Source organism: Carex rostrata, chromosome 8 (assembly GCF_964058835.1).
Source record: "Carex rostrata chromosome 8, lpCarRost1.2, whole genome shotgun sequence".
Taxonomy (NCBI): Eukaryota; Viridiplantae; Streptophyta; class Magnoliopsida; order Poales; family Cyperaceae; genus Carex; species Carex rostrata.
In genome coordinates, this window is record NC_135925.1 from 4462406 (window position 1) to 4483887 (window position 21482).

At 32.5% G+C, this 21482-nt stretch overlaps 2 protein-coding genes across 2 annotated transcripts; one reads left to right on the forward strand and one right to left on the reverse strand.

Annotated features, from left to right (window-relative positions):
* The first annotated feature begins 308 nt into the window (after positions 1–308).
* On the forward strand, positions 309–4953 carry LOC144557824 (oligopeptide transporter 4-like). Its single transcript, XM_078306436.1, has 8 exons — positions 309–617; positions 783–1049; positions 1300–1397; positions 1670–2236; positions 2634–2886; positions 3094–3276; positions 3692–4098; positions 4554–4953. Exons 1-8 carry the CDS (start codon positions 375–377, stop codon positions 4759–4761), a joined length of 2226 nt encoding a protein of 741 aa, XP_078162562.1. The 5' UTR covers positions 309–374; the 3' UTR covers positions 4762–4953.
* Positions 4954–7114: 2161 nt separating this feature from the next.
* On the reverse strand, positions 7115–10172 carry LOC144558378 (putative xyloglucan endotransglucosylase/hydrolase protein 30). Its single transcript, XM_078307217.1, has 4 exons — positions 9685–10172; positions 9481–9581; positions 8478–8686; positions 7115–8012 (listed from the first exon to the last, which is right to left on the reverse strand). Exons 1-4 carry the CDS (start codon positions 9857–9859, stop codon positions 7475–7477), a joined length of 1023 nt encoding a protein of 340 aa, XP_078163343.1. The 5' UTR covers positions 9860–10172; the 3' UTR covers positions 7115–7474.
* Between the last annotated feature and the right edge of the window lie 11310 nt (positions 10173–21482).

The following is a 21482-nucleotide window of genomic DNA, read 5'->3' on the forward strand; positions in this document are numbered from 1 at the left end:
TAAACATAATTATTTGAACCTGTTTTACCTTTTCCTTATTTCATTATATTTTTTGTCGCATCTTTATTTTTTTGGGTGATGCTTTTTTTTTTTTAAATAATGCTTCTATATACAAAAATAAGTACAAAGCTTCTCTGCAACATTGCTATTTGAGAGAAAAAGCTGCTATATATAGAGAGAACACGCCAAAAATATCTAGCTTTTTTTCAATCCATCAAACATAATTGAAAGGCATCATTAGATGAAAATAATACACAACAACATTATTTAGGAAACCATGCTCTCAAAATAGAACGCAGGTACTTTCAAAATAGCACAACATATTAGTTTAAAAACAGAAGCCAACTCCATGAACAAACCATCGAAAATTCGAAATGGGTGGATCATCAATGGAGATCGATTATGAGCGAGGCATAGATGATGAGTTCAATGAAGATGAGAACTCTCCGGTGGAGCAGGTGCGTCTGACAGTGCAAACCACCGATGACTCGTCTCTACCGGTTTGGACCTTTCGAATGTGGTTCATCGGCCTTTTTTCTTGCGCTCTCATGTCATTTCTCAACCAGTTCTTTGCATACCGCACGGAGCCCCTCATTATTACCCAGATCACTGTTCAGGTTCTAACAGATTGTTTGTCTTTTAAATAAAAGATTGTATTTTTTTTTAAATCTTACTTGATAGGCATTAGAATATGAGAAAAAGTAAGACAAAAACTTGAAACTGAATGAGCATTAACAAAATTTCTTTTGCTCTTTACTGATATAAGGTTTCAATTAATGTAGATTGCATCCCTCCCAGTTGGTCATCTCCTTGCCAAAATTCTCCCTGAAAAGAAATTTCACATACCCGGATTTGGGGATCGGCTTTTCTCGCTCAACCCTGGTCCATTTAATATAAAGGAGCATGTTCTGATATCCATCTTTGCAAATGCTGGTTATGCTTTTGGTAATGGATCTGCTTATGCAGTTTCAATTGTTAACATCATAAAAGCATTTTACAAGAGAAATATCTCCTTCGTCGCGGGCTGGCTCCTCATAATTACTACTCAGGTAAACCTTGCTCTTTCTCCAGCTCTGCTATTTGGAGAATTCATGGTTATGTAATTTTTCAATTTCACAGATTAATAAGGTTCTAGTTATAAACTTGGAAATAGTATCTGTACTAAGATCAGGAGATGTAAATGCCACCTTTAAAAAGAGAAGCACGTTGCATGATGCTCTATTATGAAATGTCTGGATAATTCCACAATTTGTTTATATTTTTCTTTTTTTAAGGTTATTTATTTAATAATATCTGTAGGTTCTTGGATATGGGTGGGCTGGATTGATGAGAAAGTATGTTGTGGACCCGGCCCATATGTGGTGGCCCAGTACTCTCGTCCAAGTCTCTCTTTTCAGGTATTCATTCTTTGTTAATAGTATTTGCCTTGTTTTTTTTTTTGATTGAATATTTGCCTTGTTGCTTCAGAAAAATAGACATTCCTCAATGCAAATACAGATATCCATACTTTCAGATCCTGAGTAACCTACTTACTATACATGAAATGAAATAAAATTAAAAAAAAATCTGTATTAGACATTATCTTTTTTATTCAAAATTTCCATCTAATATTCTCTAAAAAGACTGGTAATCCGCCATTATCTAAAGACACATTTGAACATTTCTACAGGGCACTGCACGAAAAGGACGGCTCGCAGCATATGTCACGGGCCAATTTTTTCTTGATCGTTCTAGTATGCAGCTTCGTATGGTACCTCTTCCCGGGTTTTCTCTTCCCGACCTTAACCAGCATATCATGGATATGCTGGATCTTTTCCCGCTCAGTGACAGCTCAGCAGCTCGGGTCCGGGATGGAAGGCCTTGGCCTTGGTGCATTCACCCTTGACTGGTCGGCAGTTTCCTCGTTTCTCTCCAGCCCTCTCATCAGCCCCTTCTTTGCCATCGCCAATATTTTTGTCGGTTTCGCACTCTTCATGTATGTTATCATTCCAGTGTCCTACTGGGGAATGAATTTGTACGATGCCAAGATGTTCCCACTTTTCTCCTCACATCTGTTTAGGGGGAATGGGTCAGCATATGATATCAATTCAATTGTGAATAACAAGTTTGAGCTTGACATTGGAGCCTATGAGAACCAAGGGAAGATTCATCTGAGTACATTCTTTGCTTTGACATATGGGCTTAGTTTTGCTACAATCGCAGCTACACTTTCACACATTGCGTTATTCTACGGAAGGTACTTTTTGGGTTATATCTAATTTAATATATGTAAATTGTGATTGCTTATATTGGCGTATTTAAGGTGTGTCTCGGTTAATCCTAGACTTCATCCTTAACTCTGTTCAAAAATGAAAGAATGCACAGACAAAATATGAAAAAATTCAAAAAATTAATGAAACCGAGTGTTGTTATTTGGAATTTCAAATAAGTATTTAAAAATCAATGCTAATACAATACATAAACCAAGCCAATGTACAAAACCAGATTGGTACCTACCGGACTTGGACCAAACTGAGAAGTTATTGTACCTGTTTTTTCTATCAAATAATTTTTATTTTTGAGAGATTGGTAGTGGCTACCAATCGGTTTTTTCTATCAAATAATGATGTAAATATTATGCAATGGCATGGCAGGGAGATCTATGATCGATTTCGCGCCTCATACAAAGGGAAGCCTGATATACACACCAAACTGATGAAGAAATACGAGGACATACCATCCTGGTGGTTTCACATTCTGCTCGTACTGAGCATCATCGTGTCGCTAATTCTTTGCATTGTTCTCAAAGACCAGGTTCAGCTTCCATGGTGGGGCCTCCTATTTGCATGTGCCATGGCCTTTGTGTTCACCCTTCCTATCAGCATCATTACCGCAACTACAAATCAGGTATTTTTACTCAAGATTTCACAATGAATAATGTCCAGGATGATTGTATGTATTGATTTTGCTTGATCTCAGCTTGTAATTATGTCTAAAGGGCACAAAGTAAAACAAAGTGTTTTTTTGGTTCAAAATACATTAAAAGCAAATTTCTTATAACAGAACTTCTGACAAGCTGCTCTTTTATTTTTTTTTTCATGAAATGAAAAAAAGACCCCAGGACTGAATGTCATAACAGAGTATATTATGGGTCTGATAATGCCGGGGAAACCGATTGCAAATGTTTGCTTCAAGGTGTATGGGTACATGAGCATGTCACAAGCCGTCTCCTTCCTTGCTGATTTCAAGCTTGGCCATTATATGAAGATTCCTCCCAAGTCCATGTTCATCGTACAGGTACTTATTCCCAACTCTACTGGTATATATTCTCCAAACTGAACATGATAGCGCAGCAAGTCAAAATTCCATTGGTAAATTTTTACAACAGTTCAGTTCATCTAAGGGAAACCAAAAAAATATGTATATAAGAGATGGTGATTGTTTCCAATAAGCAGAATTAAAAACTTCACCTGGGAACTCATAATCTAAAATAGTAAGACAATGTTCCCATTTTCTTGAAATAATGCAAAATATACCCCAATCTAAAATAGTAAGACAATGTTTCCATTTTCTTGAAATAATGCAAAATATACCCCATCATAATTCCTATTGCACTCTAATATATTAGAGAGAGGAAGGATACAGTTGATATTTGAAAAGTCCATTAGATGTTTCTCATTTTCCTATTTACTAAACTTTTAATTGTTACCAGTTTGTCGGAACGATTGTTGCGGGCACAATCAATATAGGTGTTGCATGGTGGCTTCTCGAATCAGTGACAAACATCTGTCAAGACAACTTATTACCAGCTGACAGCCCCTGGACATGCCCTAGTGACCGAGTCTTCTTCGACGCCTCTGTCATCTGGGGCCTGGTGGGTCCCCGGCGCATCTTTGGCCCACTTGGAAACTATGGGGCCCTTAACTGGTTCTTCCTTGGTGGGGCCATTGGCCCAGTCATTGTATGGCTCCTCCACAGAGCTTTTCCAAGCCAGTCATGGATCCCACTCATAAATCTACCAGTGTTGATTGGTGCCACGGCCAGTATGCCCCCGGCCACATCGCTAAATTACAACATGTGGGTTGCCGTAGGAACAGTGTTCAACTTCTTCGTGTTCAGGTACTTCTATGACCTGAAATAATGATTAGCATTTAGCTGTTATTTTGGGAAATTTGACAAGTCAAAATACTTCAAAAATTAATATATCATAATATCCATAAAAATTGAGTAAATATATTGAGAGTAGAATTTACTTCATAAAGCGCATGAACAATAGAGTCAAAATAGCATACATATGGTTCATGAGTTGCATGAAACAAAATCTGATCTGTCAATATCTTTACCCAAAAAATTTGAATAGGAGACCTTAATGAGATACAGTTTTGTTAAATGACAATCTTATCATTGATAAGCAACAAAATTTGCCCCATTGCTGATAAAAGAAAATTATAGAGACAATACTGTATTCTAACAGTATAATTGATGGATCCAGACAAATATTCAGAAAAAAAAAATGGTAAATTACCAAATTACCCATAGGAATAACCACATGAGATTCTGGTATAACAAAACAGGTACAGGAAGAGGTGGTGGGAGAGGTACAATTACATTCTATCGGCCGCATTGGATGCCGGAGTGGCATTTATGGGGGTGGCTATATACTTCTGTTTGTCCATGGAGAACATCCAGCTCGATTGGTGGGGTACTGCCGGGGAGCATTGCCCGCTTGCTTCATGCCCTACTGCCAAAGGAATTGTTGTGGATGGCTGTCCAGTGTTCTGATTTACTAACTAACAGGGTTTAGGACTTTCAAGGCCTCCTTTTGTAGTTAATTTCATTTTATCTAGTCAGAAGGTGGAATTTGTTTCTGCTGCTGTTTGGTTTAGGATGGTTGATGGATTTAGGTTATTCAGTATATTTTGTTTCTTGCATGCTTTAGTTACCAACAGTTGTATCTTTTACACATACATAGAGAAGTTGATATTAGATCATATCTTTCAGTTTTATTTTAATTATTAAATTTTAAATTTTAAGCTATTACAATTTTAAAATAGAGGAAAGGCACATAAAATAGAGACATTGAACCCCTCTATTTTCAATTAGTGTTGGCAACAAGATTTAATTTTTGTGATATTAAAAACTAAAATAATACAATACCTTAGTTCATAATTGTTTCATGCTTGATTCCATTCTATGAAAGTTGATGACTAAGTATTCATTTTATAAATAGTTAAGTGTGTATTTTATAATAGTCAATTGTATATTTGGTTGAAGTAATTGTTGATAGTTGTTAAAATATATTTTAAAATGACAATTGCTAACAATAGTATCTAAATTTAAAAAATCACATACAATGTTGAAAGTTGTAGAATATATTTTTACATGACAATTACTAACAATAGTATCTAAATTAAAAAAATTCACACAATGTTAATAGTTGTAAAAATATATTTTGACATGACAACTATTAGTAGTCGGTCTAAATTAAAAGAAGTTTGTATTATTTAATAATCAGACAATTATTCTGTAACAATTAATTGAATATTATAAGATGCACGAAAAGTTAAAAAGAAAATTATTTCGAAAATGAGTTTATATACAAGATATATAATTATCCAGCTTCATTTTGTTATTTGAGTAAAATGGGCTTGCCAAGCCGTGTTGGGCCTTTTTGTCACTCTTCTCTGTTCATTCTTTCTTTTTTTGAATCGTGAGGGGGGAATCGAACTCTCGATTTTTGGTATAACAACTCTACGACTTTTTTCTAACTAATTGTATTACATCCTCTTTCTCCTCCGTTCATTCTTTCATATTCAAAAAAGATCTTAAAAGAATAGCAAAAGAATATAGGAAAAGTAAAATTTGAATTAGATTTCTATTTTGGAGTAGAACTAAGGGTATCTCTAAGTTCATCAAGTTTTTTTGTGAATTGAACTTTAAAATTTATTGGATTGGTTTCAAACGATGAATTGAAACTATTGAAATCCTTATATTTTACGAGTAATGTGTCTACATGTAAAAAAATATATATATAATTTTAAATCAACTTTGTATAGAATCAAGTGGTCAAAAGACATTCAAAAAATGAATGCATTGAAATTAATTTATAAACATTCTAATTTTGACCACTTGACTTTATACTAAATTAATTTGAAACTTTAAGATTTTTACATGTAGATGCATCACTCGTGAGGTTGAAGGACTTCAACGATTTGAATTTGTCGTTTAAAACCAATCCGATAAGTTTTAGAATTGAGTTAATAAAGAAGCTTGATGAATTTACCAACAAACCTAAATCTACTCTTCAATTTTGTACTATTTTGCTTGTTTTTTTTATTGATGGTGAAAAGGTGAAATTGTGAAAGAGTAAAAAGTATTGATAAATGAGTCAATTTCATCTCTTGAAAAAACATCAATTCATCTTTTTCACCATCATTCATAAAATAAAGAATTTGACTTATGAGGGAACAGAGGAGGAAATTCTTGTAAAAAAAAAAAAAAATTGACTGTAAATTTTCAATCTCAATTATACGTTTTCAATTTTTACAATTCCATATTATTTTATATTGTTTCATATTTTTGTTTTAATTTCTTCGTTAAGTGTACCTTTAGCTACTAATGGCACCCTAGTCACACTCACCTAATAATAGTTTCGTCACATAATTTTAGAAACGATTTGGGCTCTAATTACGATTTAGTTTTAAGCAGTGTTGTAAAAAACATCTGTTTAGACCGATTAATCGGCCAATTAGTCGTTGACAGTGACCAAACTGTTACAAATTTTTCCGATTAATCGGCTGATTATTTTCAATTATGACTGATTATTCCCGATTATTTCCAATTAATTGCTTGATGGTACCATGTCGGTCCGACAACCGCATACCGTTATTTACTGACACTGGTTTTAAGTAATAATAAGCCGCAAGTAGCAGTACATACTCTCCTTCCATGTGATTAATTAATGCTCCTTAATGATTCCCCTCTTTAGAAATGGGGACCAAATTAAAGGCAGGAAAAATCCAAATAATTTGCATGGTTAAGACAAATTATTAACAACTCAAAAGCAGATGATCCAACTTCTAACAACCATTTGCAAACAACAAGAGAATTAACAAATGACAGACAAATAGCTGGAAAAAAAAAAGAACCTCTTTATATTTATACAACAGGTACACCAGATACAAGATATATATTTTATAACGAAATATACAGAATATAATGGATCCTTCCTACTTCCTTTACACCAACCAAATTATTGCTCCCAAAAAATTAAAAAAATTAATGATTGCTATACAAAAACAAAATTTCCTGAAGAAAAAATAAAGGAAAAAAAAGGCCATGATGAGACAAACCCCCTAACTATGAGACCGGACCAAATATTGCGTTTTATAATTTCATCAATTCCAATCAAATTCGTTTGTAAAAGTGTGAATATCAGGTCCCTATTTTTCCTAAAATTTTTTACAGTGCAGCAACTTAGTAAGACATGCATCATTTAGTCTGCAGCCTGGGAACTATACAAAGAACCAACTGAAAGTTGGCTCCGACTTCGGCGCTTCGATGATCGAGTTCGCGGCTTGACAAACTTAGATTCGCCCCACTGCCAGAATTTCTCCTGCTCCTCCGGCGTGTTATCGCAGTCTGGAAACACATTCTGATACCTTACTGAATCATAACAAACTGTATAGGTCATCTGTTTCTCCCTGAGTCGGCGCATAGCAGACCTCATTTTCGGGGTCATGACGGCGAAATCAGCTGTCATCAGCTGGACCTCAGTTGATGCGCAGTGATCGAGGTCTACTGATGGCTTGGATTGTTGGATTGGGTTGGAGGGGCAGCCTTGGAGCACCAAATCAGAGAATTCGGCAACAAACGGAGAGTACTTGTAGTTTATCTTCACCTTGCCGCCATCTGTTGCCCAGGCTGAGCCGTCCCAGATGGTTGCATACACTGCCATCGGTTTAGACGGGAAGTCCGATCCCATTGCCTCGCTGCGAATTACCTCCCTTATCGGAATGTCGTCTACATAGAACCTGAATTCACAGTATAACAAAGGTTTATCATAATATTCAATTAAGATTAACTGTCTCATTATATTATGTGCAATTTAAAAACAAAGAATTATGGTACTATGCATAGCGCAGATTGGTCCGTACTACAGATTAAAATTTTCTTTGTTGAAGTTCAAATAGTTGTTTTGAGTGAACGTGATTTCAATATGAAAAAATAATTACACACTAAATTTTACATTTTTGAAAAAAATATACTATATTTTTAAATAGATAGAAAATCATTTGATCTAAAATATTTAGATTAAATGAATTTCTAAATTTCTAATAAAATAGTGAAAAAAAATTTAAAAATGTAAAATTTTATCTACAAGTACATTTTTGTACACATATTATGTTGAATGGTTCATATCGACGGTTTGGACTTTAAAAATTAAAATATTGATTCATAGTACAGACAAATAGATAAACAAATTTCGAGTCACCTACATTATAACATTTGCTGTCCAGAGAATAGAGTAGCGGTGAGCCTTCTCTGTCGGGTCGAAAGGAAGCAAATAGCGCTCCTCGCGGCCGCGCATGGTGCTGCCGTTACCGTAGATGTTTGTCTGCACCCTCCATTCTTTCCCTTTCTTGTTCCCTAAGAACTCCCAGTCCAGCTCATCATGGTCCTTCTCAAAGACATCTCCATTGGAGAGCTGTATCAAATCCAATCCAAAAGGAAACAAACATTCATCACAAGTTCACAACTAATCACGTGGGCTTTGACTCTATTCGTTTACCAATTGATACAGCCATAATTCTGAAGCAAACCATGTGAGGTTTCCCAATTGTTTACTTCAAATTAGAAGCAATGTTTATTACATAAAACTTTCCATGCTCATAAATATTTGTTAGGTGCATGAACTTGGTACTTAATAAATAGCTTTGTCGTCGTTAATTTGGAACTGCGCGCTTTCAGTAAAATTAATGCTCAATAAGTGAAATTAAGTATTTTGAGCCACAGTCTCTACCAATTTTTTTTTTTTTTTAAAGTATTTTGAGCCACCAGATGCTATTATGGGGTCCAATTAGTATATAAATTAACATGTATACAATAAATTGGACTATTAATTAATTAAACAAGGAGAACCTTTTCTTGACGGAATCAACTACTAAGCTTGGTCATATAATTAACAGTGATACATAGCTGAAGTGTAGATGAGAAAATTGACTGATTATTAGTGTTGCGTTTATATAATTTTATTATCTTTTTATTAATTAAGAAGAGACGATTTAGGTTTACAAATTCTACTTTTCTATTCAACTAGCGCCAATCAATTTGGACTTGTGAATTTTGAAGAGTCGTTCAATTCAAAAGCACCTTATCACTTGATATACTCAACCAACTCCTAATAAAGCATTATAATAATTAAATTAAAGCACAGGTCCTTTGCATTCAACCATCATTCAGTTCCATATTTTCAATGCAAAAATGGAAAAATGAACTTACATAGAAAGCCACCACAACTCCGGCCGTGTTCTCTTTCGGAAGCTTTATGGATGCACTAAAATAACCATGCATGTAGTAGTTTGATGAGATAAACCCAGAACCTAAAAATTCAAAAAATAAAAAGGTAAAAACAAGCACTATATATAATACCTTGCAAAACTATTAGATGATCATATATAATTCTATCATGAAAAACATATGTACCGGTGTATCGATTGAGGACGAGGTTAACTCCCCTTCCATCGGCTGTTTTCACCATGTTATCTTCACCAAAAAGGTGCTTATAGCCTTCATCGAACGATATGGTTTCTACATGGAAGGCTTGGGTTGAAACTGAAATTGCCAGTAGAATCAAAGACAAGAAGAAAACGCTAGCCATGGCTAACTTGTTTGCTTATCCTTACACCTTCTTAATTAGTTTCTCGTGTATATATCTCTTTGCTGAGTGCAAGTAGGTGCTTTATTGATTGTGATGTGTATATATATATATATATATATATCGATAGTATATGTACTTCCTTTGTTGGTACTTTTCTAGCTAGATATATATAAATGGTGGATGGGGATAGGTGATGTATGAGGTGGTGGATTTTGGCTGGCTTTGAATTAATTATTTGGGTAATAATTCATGTGTTTTTGGGTACAAATTTGAATGAGAATGACATTAGCTTGATAAGGAAGTGTCTTGGAATGACCTTAGCTAGCTCCGGTGCAATAAAGGAGTTCGGATTCTCTGCATTACCGTACGGTTTGAGTTTGAATCAGGACCATCCGATTAGAATTCAGATTAATCCAGTGCAAATCTATAATGAATTGGTCTTGAACTAGGTGTGAATGTTCCAACGGTTAGTTGGTACACGGTGGTTGCAACTTACACAGTACACTTGACACCGTGTTTGGGTTGGAATTTTGAATTTTCGATCCTTCCATTTTATTTCCGTGTGTGTTTCTCCTGCTTTAATATGTCCAATAACTTAGCCGCGTCAATTAAAAAGTAACGAAGAATATATTTGCTACAGAAAAAAGGAGGTATATAGGAAACAATACCATTCAAGTAAAGTATACATGACACACACATATTCGCTTCCAGCGTTTTTCCAGAAACAAAATTTATTTTCTTTTATTGCGTTGCAATGGACATCTCCAGTTGATGTGACTTGAGAAGATGTAGAAGAATTTTCTTTTGACAACTATGACTTGTTCCTCCCTGGCAGGTAAAAGATGACATTCTTGTTATTATAAAATGAAACGACATCCTCCTGGTAGCTGCTGTCGGGTTATGGCGGCGTACAGTCGTTTAATTTTCCGTGACCGTACTTGCTTTCCAAAACGGGTCCGGATCTAAAGTAACCCAATTTTTGGATTTTAGATCGGGACTGTCTGATTCGAATCTATCGCTAGGGATTGTCTCGGAATTCAAATCTGTCGCTCGGGATGTGTGCGCTTTACTTCAGAATGAATTGTCGCAGATTCAAATCGGATGCTCCTGATCTAAAATTCAAAAATTAGTTACTTCACTGGAGAGAAAATCATATATGATATAGTGACAAAGATAATATTTTTTACGTAAGTGGTTGTAAATTTAAAATCTGAATAAATTTTTTTTATGTATATTAAATATTTAAAAGTAGCTTCATTTTCATTTTTTATAAAAAAGTTATAAAATCTAATTGTATTTTTAAAGTTTTAAAAATATAATACTATAATTATGACATAAAAAATTATTTCAGTTTTTTTTTCAAAATTAATGTATATTTATAAAGCTATATATTTTGTTTTAATTGAGAAAAAATATATATTTTAAATCCTCATTATTTACCTCTCCACAGCTGGTTTCTGCTACTAATTTATGAAGAGTAGTGTTGGTATTCAAATCTCAATTCATCCAATTTCAATTAGACAACTAATAACTAATAAAAAAAGGGGAAACTTCATGTATACAAGTTCGTATGAACACTTAATTCTTGTGCGTATGGTACAAGTGTAAAAAATAAATTATTTTTTTCTCACAAATTGACTAATTAAAATAGTGAACATTTTTTTTAATAAATGATAAAATGAAAATTTTATAAACTTAAAAATGAGTTTTGACTTTTGATAAAACAATAATAAATTCAGAAAATAAACATGATATTATAAATTTGAGAAATAGAAATACATATATAATTTATAATTTCGAGATTTCTATAAGGAATAATCGCCCAATAAAAAAAAAGGGCGACCCATAGTAATACTTGTGTTCTTTAGAATTCATATCATTCAGGATAAATGATACAAACTCAGGGGTGAACCCAGTAAGAATCAGAGTAATTGCCTCCCTTCTGAGTTTTTAATTTATAGGTTTGGACAAACTTTATTCCCTTCCTCTGAAATTCTGATTTCAAATTTGAGTTAAAATTAGAATAAATTCTTTGAATCTCATTGGTAATTAGAATTAGAAGTTAAAACATTGAAAATTAGAATCTGATTAGCTAATGGATTTAAACCCGATTCGTTATTTTCTTAACCCCCCCCCCCCCCCCCCCCCCCCCCCCCCCCCCACACACACACAAAAAAAACATGAATCCGTTCATGTAAATACTTCTTTGATATTAATGTTTTGTCAAGATTCGTGTTATGAAAAAAAAGGCCTCTAAAAAAAAAAACTAAAAGAAGAAAATATAGGCGTGCTGCTTGGAGGCGCCAATTATCAAGTCCATTTGGTGTGTCATTTTATTTTTTTTACAAACTTTTTAATTCCATTGAAACAAAATGAAAGTTCGTTATCTTTTGCATCATTGTAGAAAATGATATAGGCTACAGTATTACCACCCTTTTGTTATTCTATGTTTCTATATTTTTTTATTAAATTATTTTATAAAAAAAAAAGATATAAAAGATTTGCAGCTCTATTTAAGACTTGGGTGAAGATGTGTCAATAAAATGGGTCGGGTTTGAATCGGTACTAGTCTGAAACTTTTTGATCCGGATCCAATCTGAACTGGTCACGGTCTCACGGTCACGGATATGCAACTTAATCTCGATTAACATATAATCATCTTAATTATTAGTTAATAAATTTTAATTAGTGTTAAATTTTAAACTAAATTCAACAAAACACAAGATTGGTAGGATTATATTCATACGTGACAGAACCATTTTCTTCGGAGGGATCAAGTTACAACAATTTTTGAATTTTGGACCATTGAATTTTGTACCCATCTTAATAAATAGTAAAAAAATTTCAAAAAATGTAAAATTTGGTCTTCAAGCACATTTTATTGTAGAGATCACATCTAACAGTTTGGATCGACGATTTGGACTTTAAAAATGTAAAAAATGGTTGTGGTAACTTATTGTAACTCAAATATTGTTGTAACTTGATCCCTCCTCTTGTCTGAATTGACTTAAAAAATATTATCAATGTTATCGAGTTAACTCATTATCAATAAATCCCAAATTATCTTTCAACTTAATATACGGTGAAACACTTGCAATACACAAGATTTCGAACAAAAATCAAGCAGTATATATAAAATATGTAATGTTTGGTGACTAAGATGTTACTTTCAGTGAGAAGTCGCGAATTTAAAATCATAAGATAAGATATAATTTGAAAATTCTTAATTAATCACTTAACTCATGTTAAAAAAATTCAAGTAGGTTACATCAATTTTGCCTTGAATTTTTCTTAATTTACTTTTTCAAAATAACCACATGACATCAATGAGTTGAATTTTTTAAAGTTAATTAAGGGCTTGAGACATGACACAATAACAACTTGAAGGTGACCCCCGCCTGGAGGTAGTTAGCATTTCCGTGTCCCATATCTAAGCATTGACCGTGCAATTAAAAGATAACAAACCCAAAAAATTAACATCATCAAAATCATAGATTAAGAAAATGTTGTTTCCTTTTCATTCATATATCAAAATCTCTTTGAAAGGGCTGATTAATTAAGAAAGGTGTTTTTTTTCAAGCCAAATGCAATATATATTTACTTCGGATGTAATCACTAATGGTCACAAGAAAATGACATGTTAACAACAAGATTCGAAAAAAAAGAAAACTACATGCGAATGATGCTTCTGACTAAAGCTTCCCGCTTCAAATTACAATTTTTTTAATTTTAGAAATTAAAAAATCAAATTACAATGGATTAATTTTTTATTTTTAGAAATAAAAAAAATCAAATTATTGAATTTAAAATGGATTAATTTCATCCGACATGAAACCAAATCAAAGATTCAGTCCAATTGAGATATTTTTGGAACTGAATTAATGACTCGGTCTTGTTACTCGTTAGTTTCTGTAAGTTCTAACGTCTCTTCGCTACAAAAAAAATTTGAAAAATACTGAACTGAACCATTGGGGATATGTCATCTCCTCAAATTCACCGCACCCCTCCTCTCCTTCTTTTCTCTCTTCACCTCAGCTCTCATTGGTGGTCATATTGATTTTCCACACTATGTGGCCGTTGTCATGATAAATTGTGAAAATTAGTGGGACCGTATTGGCCTCTCTCCAATGAAACTAAACTATTGGTTCAGTTCCATTCATTTATCTCGAAATAAACCTATTAATCTCATTTTCGGAAAATTAATATTTTAATTTCTAAAACATTTTTTTTTAAATTAACAAGTCTTTGCAATTTTGGATATTAATAAGGATATTTGGTTAGATAAAATTTTATTGCGGGTAAGGACTACCTTGTAAATTTTGAAGGCCGCATTTTTTGTTTGAGACGGTATCTAAAGTTTAACACGATTTTTTTTTTCCAAAAGCTTGAAAAATTATGCTACTTAATTAATAATTAGAAAATACGAGTTTATTATAACTTGTGAATATATATATATTTTTAGAAAATAAATTTATATATTTATCAAATATTTATAAACAGATAATATGATATCAATATTTGAAAAATTGATAGAGACCAAATTAAAAAGATCACAAGAAATGTACATGAATAAGAAATCCTTTTCTAAAACCAGAAAAGGATATTTAGGAAGCTACTTAGACTTAGACAGATTTGGTGCGTGCACGCTTTGAGAAGCTACTTAATTAATAATTAGGCAGCAAAACTATCATCTCTCATCAACTAATATAAAATTGACCTCTGAATCAAGAACATGACAAAATAAAGCAATTTCTGTAATATCTCTCCGTGTAATTGAAGATAGAATTAGGGGTGTTCATTGGGTCCGGTTTAGTTAGTTTTGAATCAAACCGAATTAGTTTGTACTGAATGGTTCGGTTTTCGGTTTAATAGTTCGGTTCGGTTTATTTTTAAAAACTGAATTATAACTTCGTTTAGGTTTGGTTTGGAAATTTTCAAAACCGAAATAACCGAACCGGCCGAACTTTTATATATTATGAATTTGGTTCGGACCACCCCTGTTTATTGCTTAATCAATTGCTTTAAATACTTAGATTTATTTCTTAACATCCCAATTTATTTCTTAATACCCCGCTTTATTTCTTAATATACTTCGGTTTATTATAAATCAATTGCTTTAAATAAAAATAATTAATATATTTCGGTTTGAACCGAACAAATTGAAATAAAAACTTTAATGCGGTTCGGTTGCAATGCTAAATCAGCTTGATTCGGTTCTATTTTTGAAACCGAGCTATAATTTTAATTTGTCTAGAACCGAACCGATAAACACCCGTAGATAGAATTGTTGTTACTGTAAAAAGTAAAATCTCTCCATGCAATTTCTTCATAATAATTTATAAATAAAATATTTTGGCCTACGTACAACAAGAATGAGACACTTTTCGCGAAGATAAAAAAGTGACTTTTCACGACAGAGTACCGTCATTGTTCAGCCTTTTCTTTTCGCGACGGTACTTTTCGCGAGGAAGTACCGTTATAAATGCGTTTTTTCTCTCGCGAAAAGTGTCTACTCTGTTGTTATACAAATGTGTATTATTAATTCTCTATGCATGTGTCAAGGTAGTTTTATGTTTTTTAAGTGTAAATTACAAGCAAAGTCTCTTCTTTGCTGTTTATATAAAACGCGCGTCTTGCTAACCGTTAACTTATCTGTCATTGTTAGTTCGCTGCTCTTATCCACAGGAAGCACAGCTCACTACTTCGAGACTTCTCTTTAACAAACTAATGGATATATATTTCATTCATCACTATTAAAAAATTAATTTGAAAAAAATAATTGAATGCATGCTAGAAAATAACAAACTATTGGATACCCACAGGAAGTAGTTTTGCATAAAAAATAATTTTAAAATGCATGCTAATTTTATACGTTACCTTCTTATTAAATTTTAAAATTATAGTAGCTTGATCGGAGCCAAAAGAGAAAAAAAAATGAATAGTGTCGTTTAAACCCTTCTCTTAATATATAATTAGATATCACAGCCAAAAATGCTTGTCCCAATATGATAAATACATAATTGCATTCATTTACAAGTCTTATTGAACGTTAATTTTAACTTGGACTAATGATTTAAATGTTTTTATTTAGTACATAATAAAGTTTGTAATTCAGGATAATACAAGTATAATTCGGAAATAGTTTGTTGCTTATAAAATATAAATAACATATTAATATACTGACATTTTTACAAAACAAAACAAAAAAATGTTACTTTTGTGAATAATATGAAATATGGTGTGTTATTCAAGAGTGTTTAAAAAGAATTTTACGGATATTATTTACTATACTAATGATATAAATTAATTTTCAAGATTGTTTGAGATTTCACAATTTTTTTGTGTTGATTTCTCAAGCAAAATAAAGAGAAATTTTAGTTCAAAAAAATATCAATTTTTTCAAATAATCCATCCTTGTAAAATATGTTATTGTAGATAGAACTTTGACATTCTCTTCAACTACTCTATTATTGAAGCTTATGAGAGCAAGTAACCTCAACTTGTTAGTTAGTAGTGAATAGATATTAGTTGTCTTTTTCTTTTCATATTGTGTCAACAAGAAAAAAGATATCCTACATTAAGTATGTAATATGGAATGATAATACAAAAGGGTTTTTTTTTTTTTTTTACAAAAAAAAAAGAGTTGTTATGATTTCAGGAATTGAGTATTTAAATTTCCAAAAGGGTTATTTGTTAAATAAAAGAGCATTATTTTTAGGGGATGGGGCTCATTTACAATGGCTTAATATATTCACATAATACCCATAAAAAATGATACAATTCGATTTAAGTTTCACTATCAATCAAACAACTTAAAATTTACGATCAATCCACCTAATATGTCTATAATATTTGTTTTCTGTTTGAAAATGTTTTCACTTGATTTTGGGTTAATAACTGTTGTTAAAAGATCAAAATATTTTTCTCAGAGATTTCATTTAGTGATAGTAATATTCCAAAAAATATGCAACTAGGTCCTGTAATGCTTGTCTTTTCCAAAAAGAACAAAGAAGGCGTATGCTTATAGTACAAGCATCGCCAAGTAACTATCTAGCTGGTCATGATATACACAGAAAAATACAACAACATTTGAGCTTTCTTTATTTGTTCAAGGGTGGATATATATTGGCATATTGCTTTAGAAAGAAAAAAAATACAAGACCCGACAATTATGGCACATGCAGTGTGGGTCTAATAGAAAAAAAAAAAGACAAAAGGCTTATTTCACAAGAATACTTCTGATTTATATAATATACATTTAGAATAGTTCAACTTAAACAATTTTATGTGTTATTTATTTATTTATTTTTTAATAAAAGGCTTTATGTTCGTTTCATAAAAGAAACCGTTGTCCAAAATACCACCACAGAAAAGCAATTGTGTACTCTACAGTTATTGTGAAAACAAGTTCAAATTCTAAACTAGAGAAGTTCACCAGCACTTCCTTACATCACAACATTGGACTGTATAGTCAGGGGCGGACGCATAATTTTTGCCAGGGAGAGGCAGAATCGGATTCAAATAGTTTATTGGGTTCAAATCCAATAACTAATTGGATACTATATATAAATAATCAGCATAATAATTTAGCTACTATAAATTTTGAATATGTAAAAAAGTGAAAAAAAATTAAAGAATCTACTTTTTTTTATTATTATTTGAATCCGTAGGTGTATGCATATATTGAAGATAGTTTAACAAAATTACATTGTTCCAGATGAAATTAAATCTACTAAAATAAAACCTAGGAACCAGATCTCCTGCCCCCAGAGTCACTGCGGGGTGGACCCGGTTACTGTTAAAGGGTTTAGGGTTAAAGTGGTTTTGGATTTAGGGTTATATGGGGACCCATTCTGCAGTGACTCTGGGGGCAGGAATTTCCTGCACCCAGGGGGGCAGATGATTCGGTTCCTTAGAGTTAAAGTGGTTTTGGGTTTAGAGTTAGAGTGAGTCTATGGTAATATGCATATCACGGGTTGTAACCGTGCTACGGCTCTATATTCAAGTTTTTAAATCCTAACGGTCGATCCGAACCGTTCATCTTGTTCTCCATATTAATATGTGTTTGGAGACCAAATTTTACATTTTTTGAAACTTTTTTACTATTTTTTTAGATATTTAGAAAATCACTTGATCTGAAAATTCTGGATCATCCAAAAACAGTGATTTTCAATAAATCTAAAAACATAGTAAAAAATTTTCAAAAAATGTAAAATTTGGTCTCCAAACACATATTAATATGGAAAACAAGATGAACGGTTCGGATCGACCGTTAGGACTTGAAAACTCGAATATAGAGCCGTAGCACGGTGCCAAATCGTGATATGCATATTACCATAGACTCACTCTTAGAGTTATATAGAGACCCACTCTGCAGTGACTCTGGGAACAGGAATTTTCTGTCCCAGGGGGGCAGACGATTCGGTTCCTAAAACCTAAACTACGAGACATTGAAATAAATCCTACATTAACTCCGCTCGCCACCCTCTTCAATTTCTGGTGACCTAAATAAGAATAAGATGAGGGTCTGCTTGTAAGTTATCCTCCTTACATTAACTCCGCTCGACATCCCTTTCTCATTTAACAGCACCTATCTTTGATCTTTCATATTGATTTCTTTATAGATATAACATAAAAGGCCTTTAAAGCCCAAACCAAAAGTTAAACATGAAAGTTATTTTTACCATTTCGCTTCGTCTCCCCATTTCTTCTCCACACCTCAACCCCTCAACAATGGCTTGAGAGAGAAAGAGGGGCAAGCTCATAAATTATAACAAAACAGAAAAAAAAAAAAAAAAAAAAATACTGTTTTTCCTTTCTTCTTCGTCCCTCCAATCCTTCTCCACTCCGCTGCAATGGTTTCAGAGAGAGGCAAGCTCATTTCTAGGGAGGAGCAAAATGAAATCGTATCAGTTTTTCCATTAGATTACAAAATTGCACCCCCCCCCCCCCCCCCCCCCCCTCCCGCCGAATCAACGTGGGTCCGCTCCTGTGTATAGTAATGACAAAAATGATGACGATGATGATAATAATAATAACAACATTAACTATTATTATTATTTATTTTTTTATTATTTTTTTTATTATTATTATTCCGGTAAGAATGTTGAAACAATCAATCTGAATACACTCAAATGTACTAGCTATTTATCTAATTACACGAAATGATTTTTCCTAGCGGCATAATGCATTTTCTCTATATATAATTTATATATATATTGGGGGGTGATTTATCTCATCATCTAAATTGGCATAGTATTCAGGGGCAGATCTAACTCAGGATAAGTACTTGCCTACTCTTGGATTTAAAAAAAAATTTAGAATTAGACTAATTGCTTCTTTTCGTTTGCTTTTGTCCAGTCATTATTCTATCTTTTATCTTTTCGTTTGCTTTTGTTCAGTCAGTATTCTGAGAAAAAAAATCTGATTTAAAAGAAATTTGAGATTTGAGCAAAATTGGTTGGAGAATAGAAATCATACAGAGAAGAAGGAGAAATTGAAAAAGACATTTCTGACAGTGGGGTCATCTATTTATTACATATGACATTTACTTTTTAGCATTTTAGCCCAACGGACTCACATGAAACCCAAACATTACATGCATGTGACAGCCAAGTTTTGATATCTGCCATCTAATTAAAGTGGGAATTTGCATTATGTTTCCAAAAGATACCTCGCATAAGTTTTCTCCAAAATGCCCCAGTCACTAAGGTAAAAAATGTAAAAAAACAAAAAAAAGCATCAATTTTTGTACTAGTTTCGGAAGATTGAAGAAGAAAAAGAGATTTTGTTAATAGGAACAAGAAACTATTTTTATTTTTTGTATGATTTTATTGTATATAAAAGTGGGTCATACAAATATACTATTGCACCCGATAAGTTAATGAGTTTGAATCCAATTAGCTATTTAAATCCAATTAGTGCCTTATCATGACAGAAATTCTGAATCCGCCCTGGTCGTATTAGTATAACTATGGAAAATTGGTTCCCAGTTTAAAAATCGCAGCTGTATGATGATATATTGAATATTGATATGAGCTTAGAAAAGGGAACACCTTATTGCTTCTATCAGGTCTTTAGGGACTTGGATTCTGTATAACAACTGTTGCACATGCAGTGTCGTACATTGTACATAAATAACATACATTTTTCTATTTTGGGATGTATATTTTTTTAAGAAATTGATTCTGCGGTTGGGATGCTGTTAGCTCTGGATTGAAGTGGCAGCACTTCACCTTGCTAAACGCTCAGTCTATGTTTTCTGCTGTGTTTAAAATTCTTTGGATATTGCTTAACATAATATCTAGTCCGGTGATAAACATAATATCTTCCGTATGAGAGATCACATTTAATATTCAGATATTCTGTATAAATATGAAATGATTGAATGGTTTGACTTTTAATTTTTACTCAAAATAATAGAAAAAAAAATCTTAAATAGACAATGACCAGAGGGCTGATTTTTTTATTTATATTCAAAAATAATATAAAATTTTAAAAAATAACCAAACCGCTGCTGTATTTTCAAAACTACCCAAACCGGAATTTTTTTTTTCCGGTTTTAGCACTAATTACTGGAATTTTAGCAGCGATTTGGTTATTTTTTTTAATTTTATATTCTTTTTGGATATAAATAAAAAAATCGGCCAGAGGGTGTTTAAATTAGTATTTATGTAGAAAAAAAAATGAGAAATAATGTGAAAACATATCAGACTAAAATTTTCAGAAGTTATTTCACCTGACTTCTGTCTAATTTTAATCCGTTTTAAAGAGCTCATATTTAGTAAAACAGATTAAGGAAGCAAGCTTTTTGAAAGTTAAAGGAAGCAATAAAGACTTAATCCAAATAGATAGTGCTTTAAGAAATCAAACTTAAGTAAAGTTCAATCACTGCAAAGAACAAATCAAAGTTAAGTGATCTATTCGTGACAAAGAATAAAATATAGTGACTTCTGACGAAATTTATCTAATTTTTTTTATTCTGATGATTGTGAAGAAGTAAACAACGAAATATGGAAATGATAGTTGAGAACTGTAGATTTTATATTATAATAATTTTTAACTAGATTAATTACAAAATCCATATATCAAAATGAAAAAAATATAACATGCTAGTTTCGAGTTCAATTTTGACTTTCTGATGTTACAAAAAAGAAACAAAGCAATATGAATTAGTTTTGATGCTGCCCAATGCTATGCACCTGTATTTAGCATAAACTTAAGAATTTAAAAGGCATATTTTTAAATCGTTGCTTTGGGCTCTGAAATAGCCCAGTCCATAAGGAGGCCACATGTATGACTGGTTCGCAGAATTTAGATAACTTTAATTCCACATTACTTTCCATTTTTTTGAGTCCCAGGAGCTTCTATAAAGAGCTAGACGCGGATTGTTCACCCAAAGTTAACTTCTCTGGCTCTGCCTTTTGATTGGAGCGGGTTTGATATCGGAGATACGGATATCGGCTCCGTTTGGGCAGGAGGAAAAAATATCTGAATTCTGGTATTTTGTTGCATTTTATAAATTATCCGGATCCTTATTCGGTATTATCCGTATTCGATTAATTCGGATTCATCGAATTATCCATATCCGTTTACAGCCATAGTAGCTTCTATTCGCTCATAA

What these genes read in the sequence shown, in the direction of transcription:
- LOC144558378 (XM_078307217.1), bottom strand. Translation starts at nt 9,859, where the DNA reads ATGGCTAGCGTTTTCTTCTTGTCTTTGATTCTACTGGCAATTTCAGTT. An exon ending in GAGTTGTGGTGGCTTTCTAT is followed by an intron (nt 8,687 to 9,480) that starts GTAAGTTCATTT and finishes GATTTGATACAG; the next exon opens with CTCTCCAATGGAGATGTCTT. An exon ending in TGGACAGCAAATGTTATAAT is followed by an intron (nt 8,013 to 8,477) that starts GTAGGTGACTCG and finishes CTGTGAATTCAG; the next exon opens with GTTCTATGTAGACGACATTC.
- LOC144557824 (XM_078306436.1), top strand. Translation starts at nt 375, where the DNA reads ATGGGTGGATCATCAATGGAGATCGATTATGAGCGAGGCATAGATGAT. An exon ending in GTCCAAGTCTCTCTTTTCAG is followed by an intron (nt 1,398 to 1,669) that starts GTATTCATTCTT and finishes ACATTTCTACAG; the next exon opens with GGCACTGCACGAAAAGGACG. An exon ending in AGTCCATGTTCATCGTACAG is followed by an intron (nt 3,277 to 3,691) that starts GTACTTATTCCC and finishes AATTGTTACCAG; the next exon opens with TTTGTCGGAACGATTGTTGC.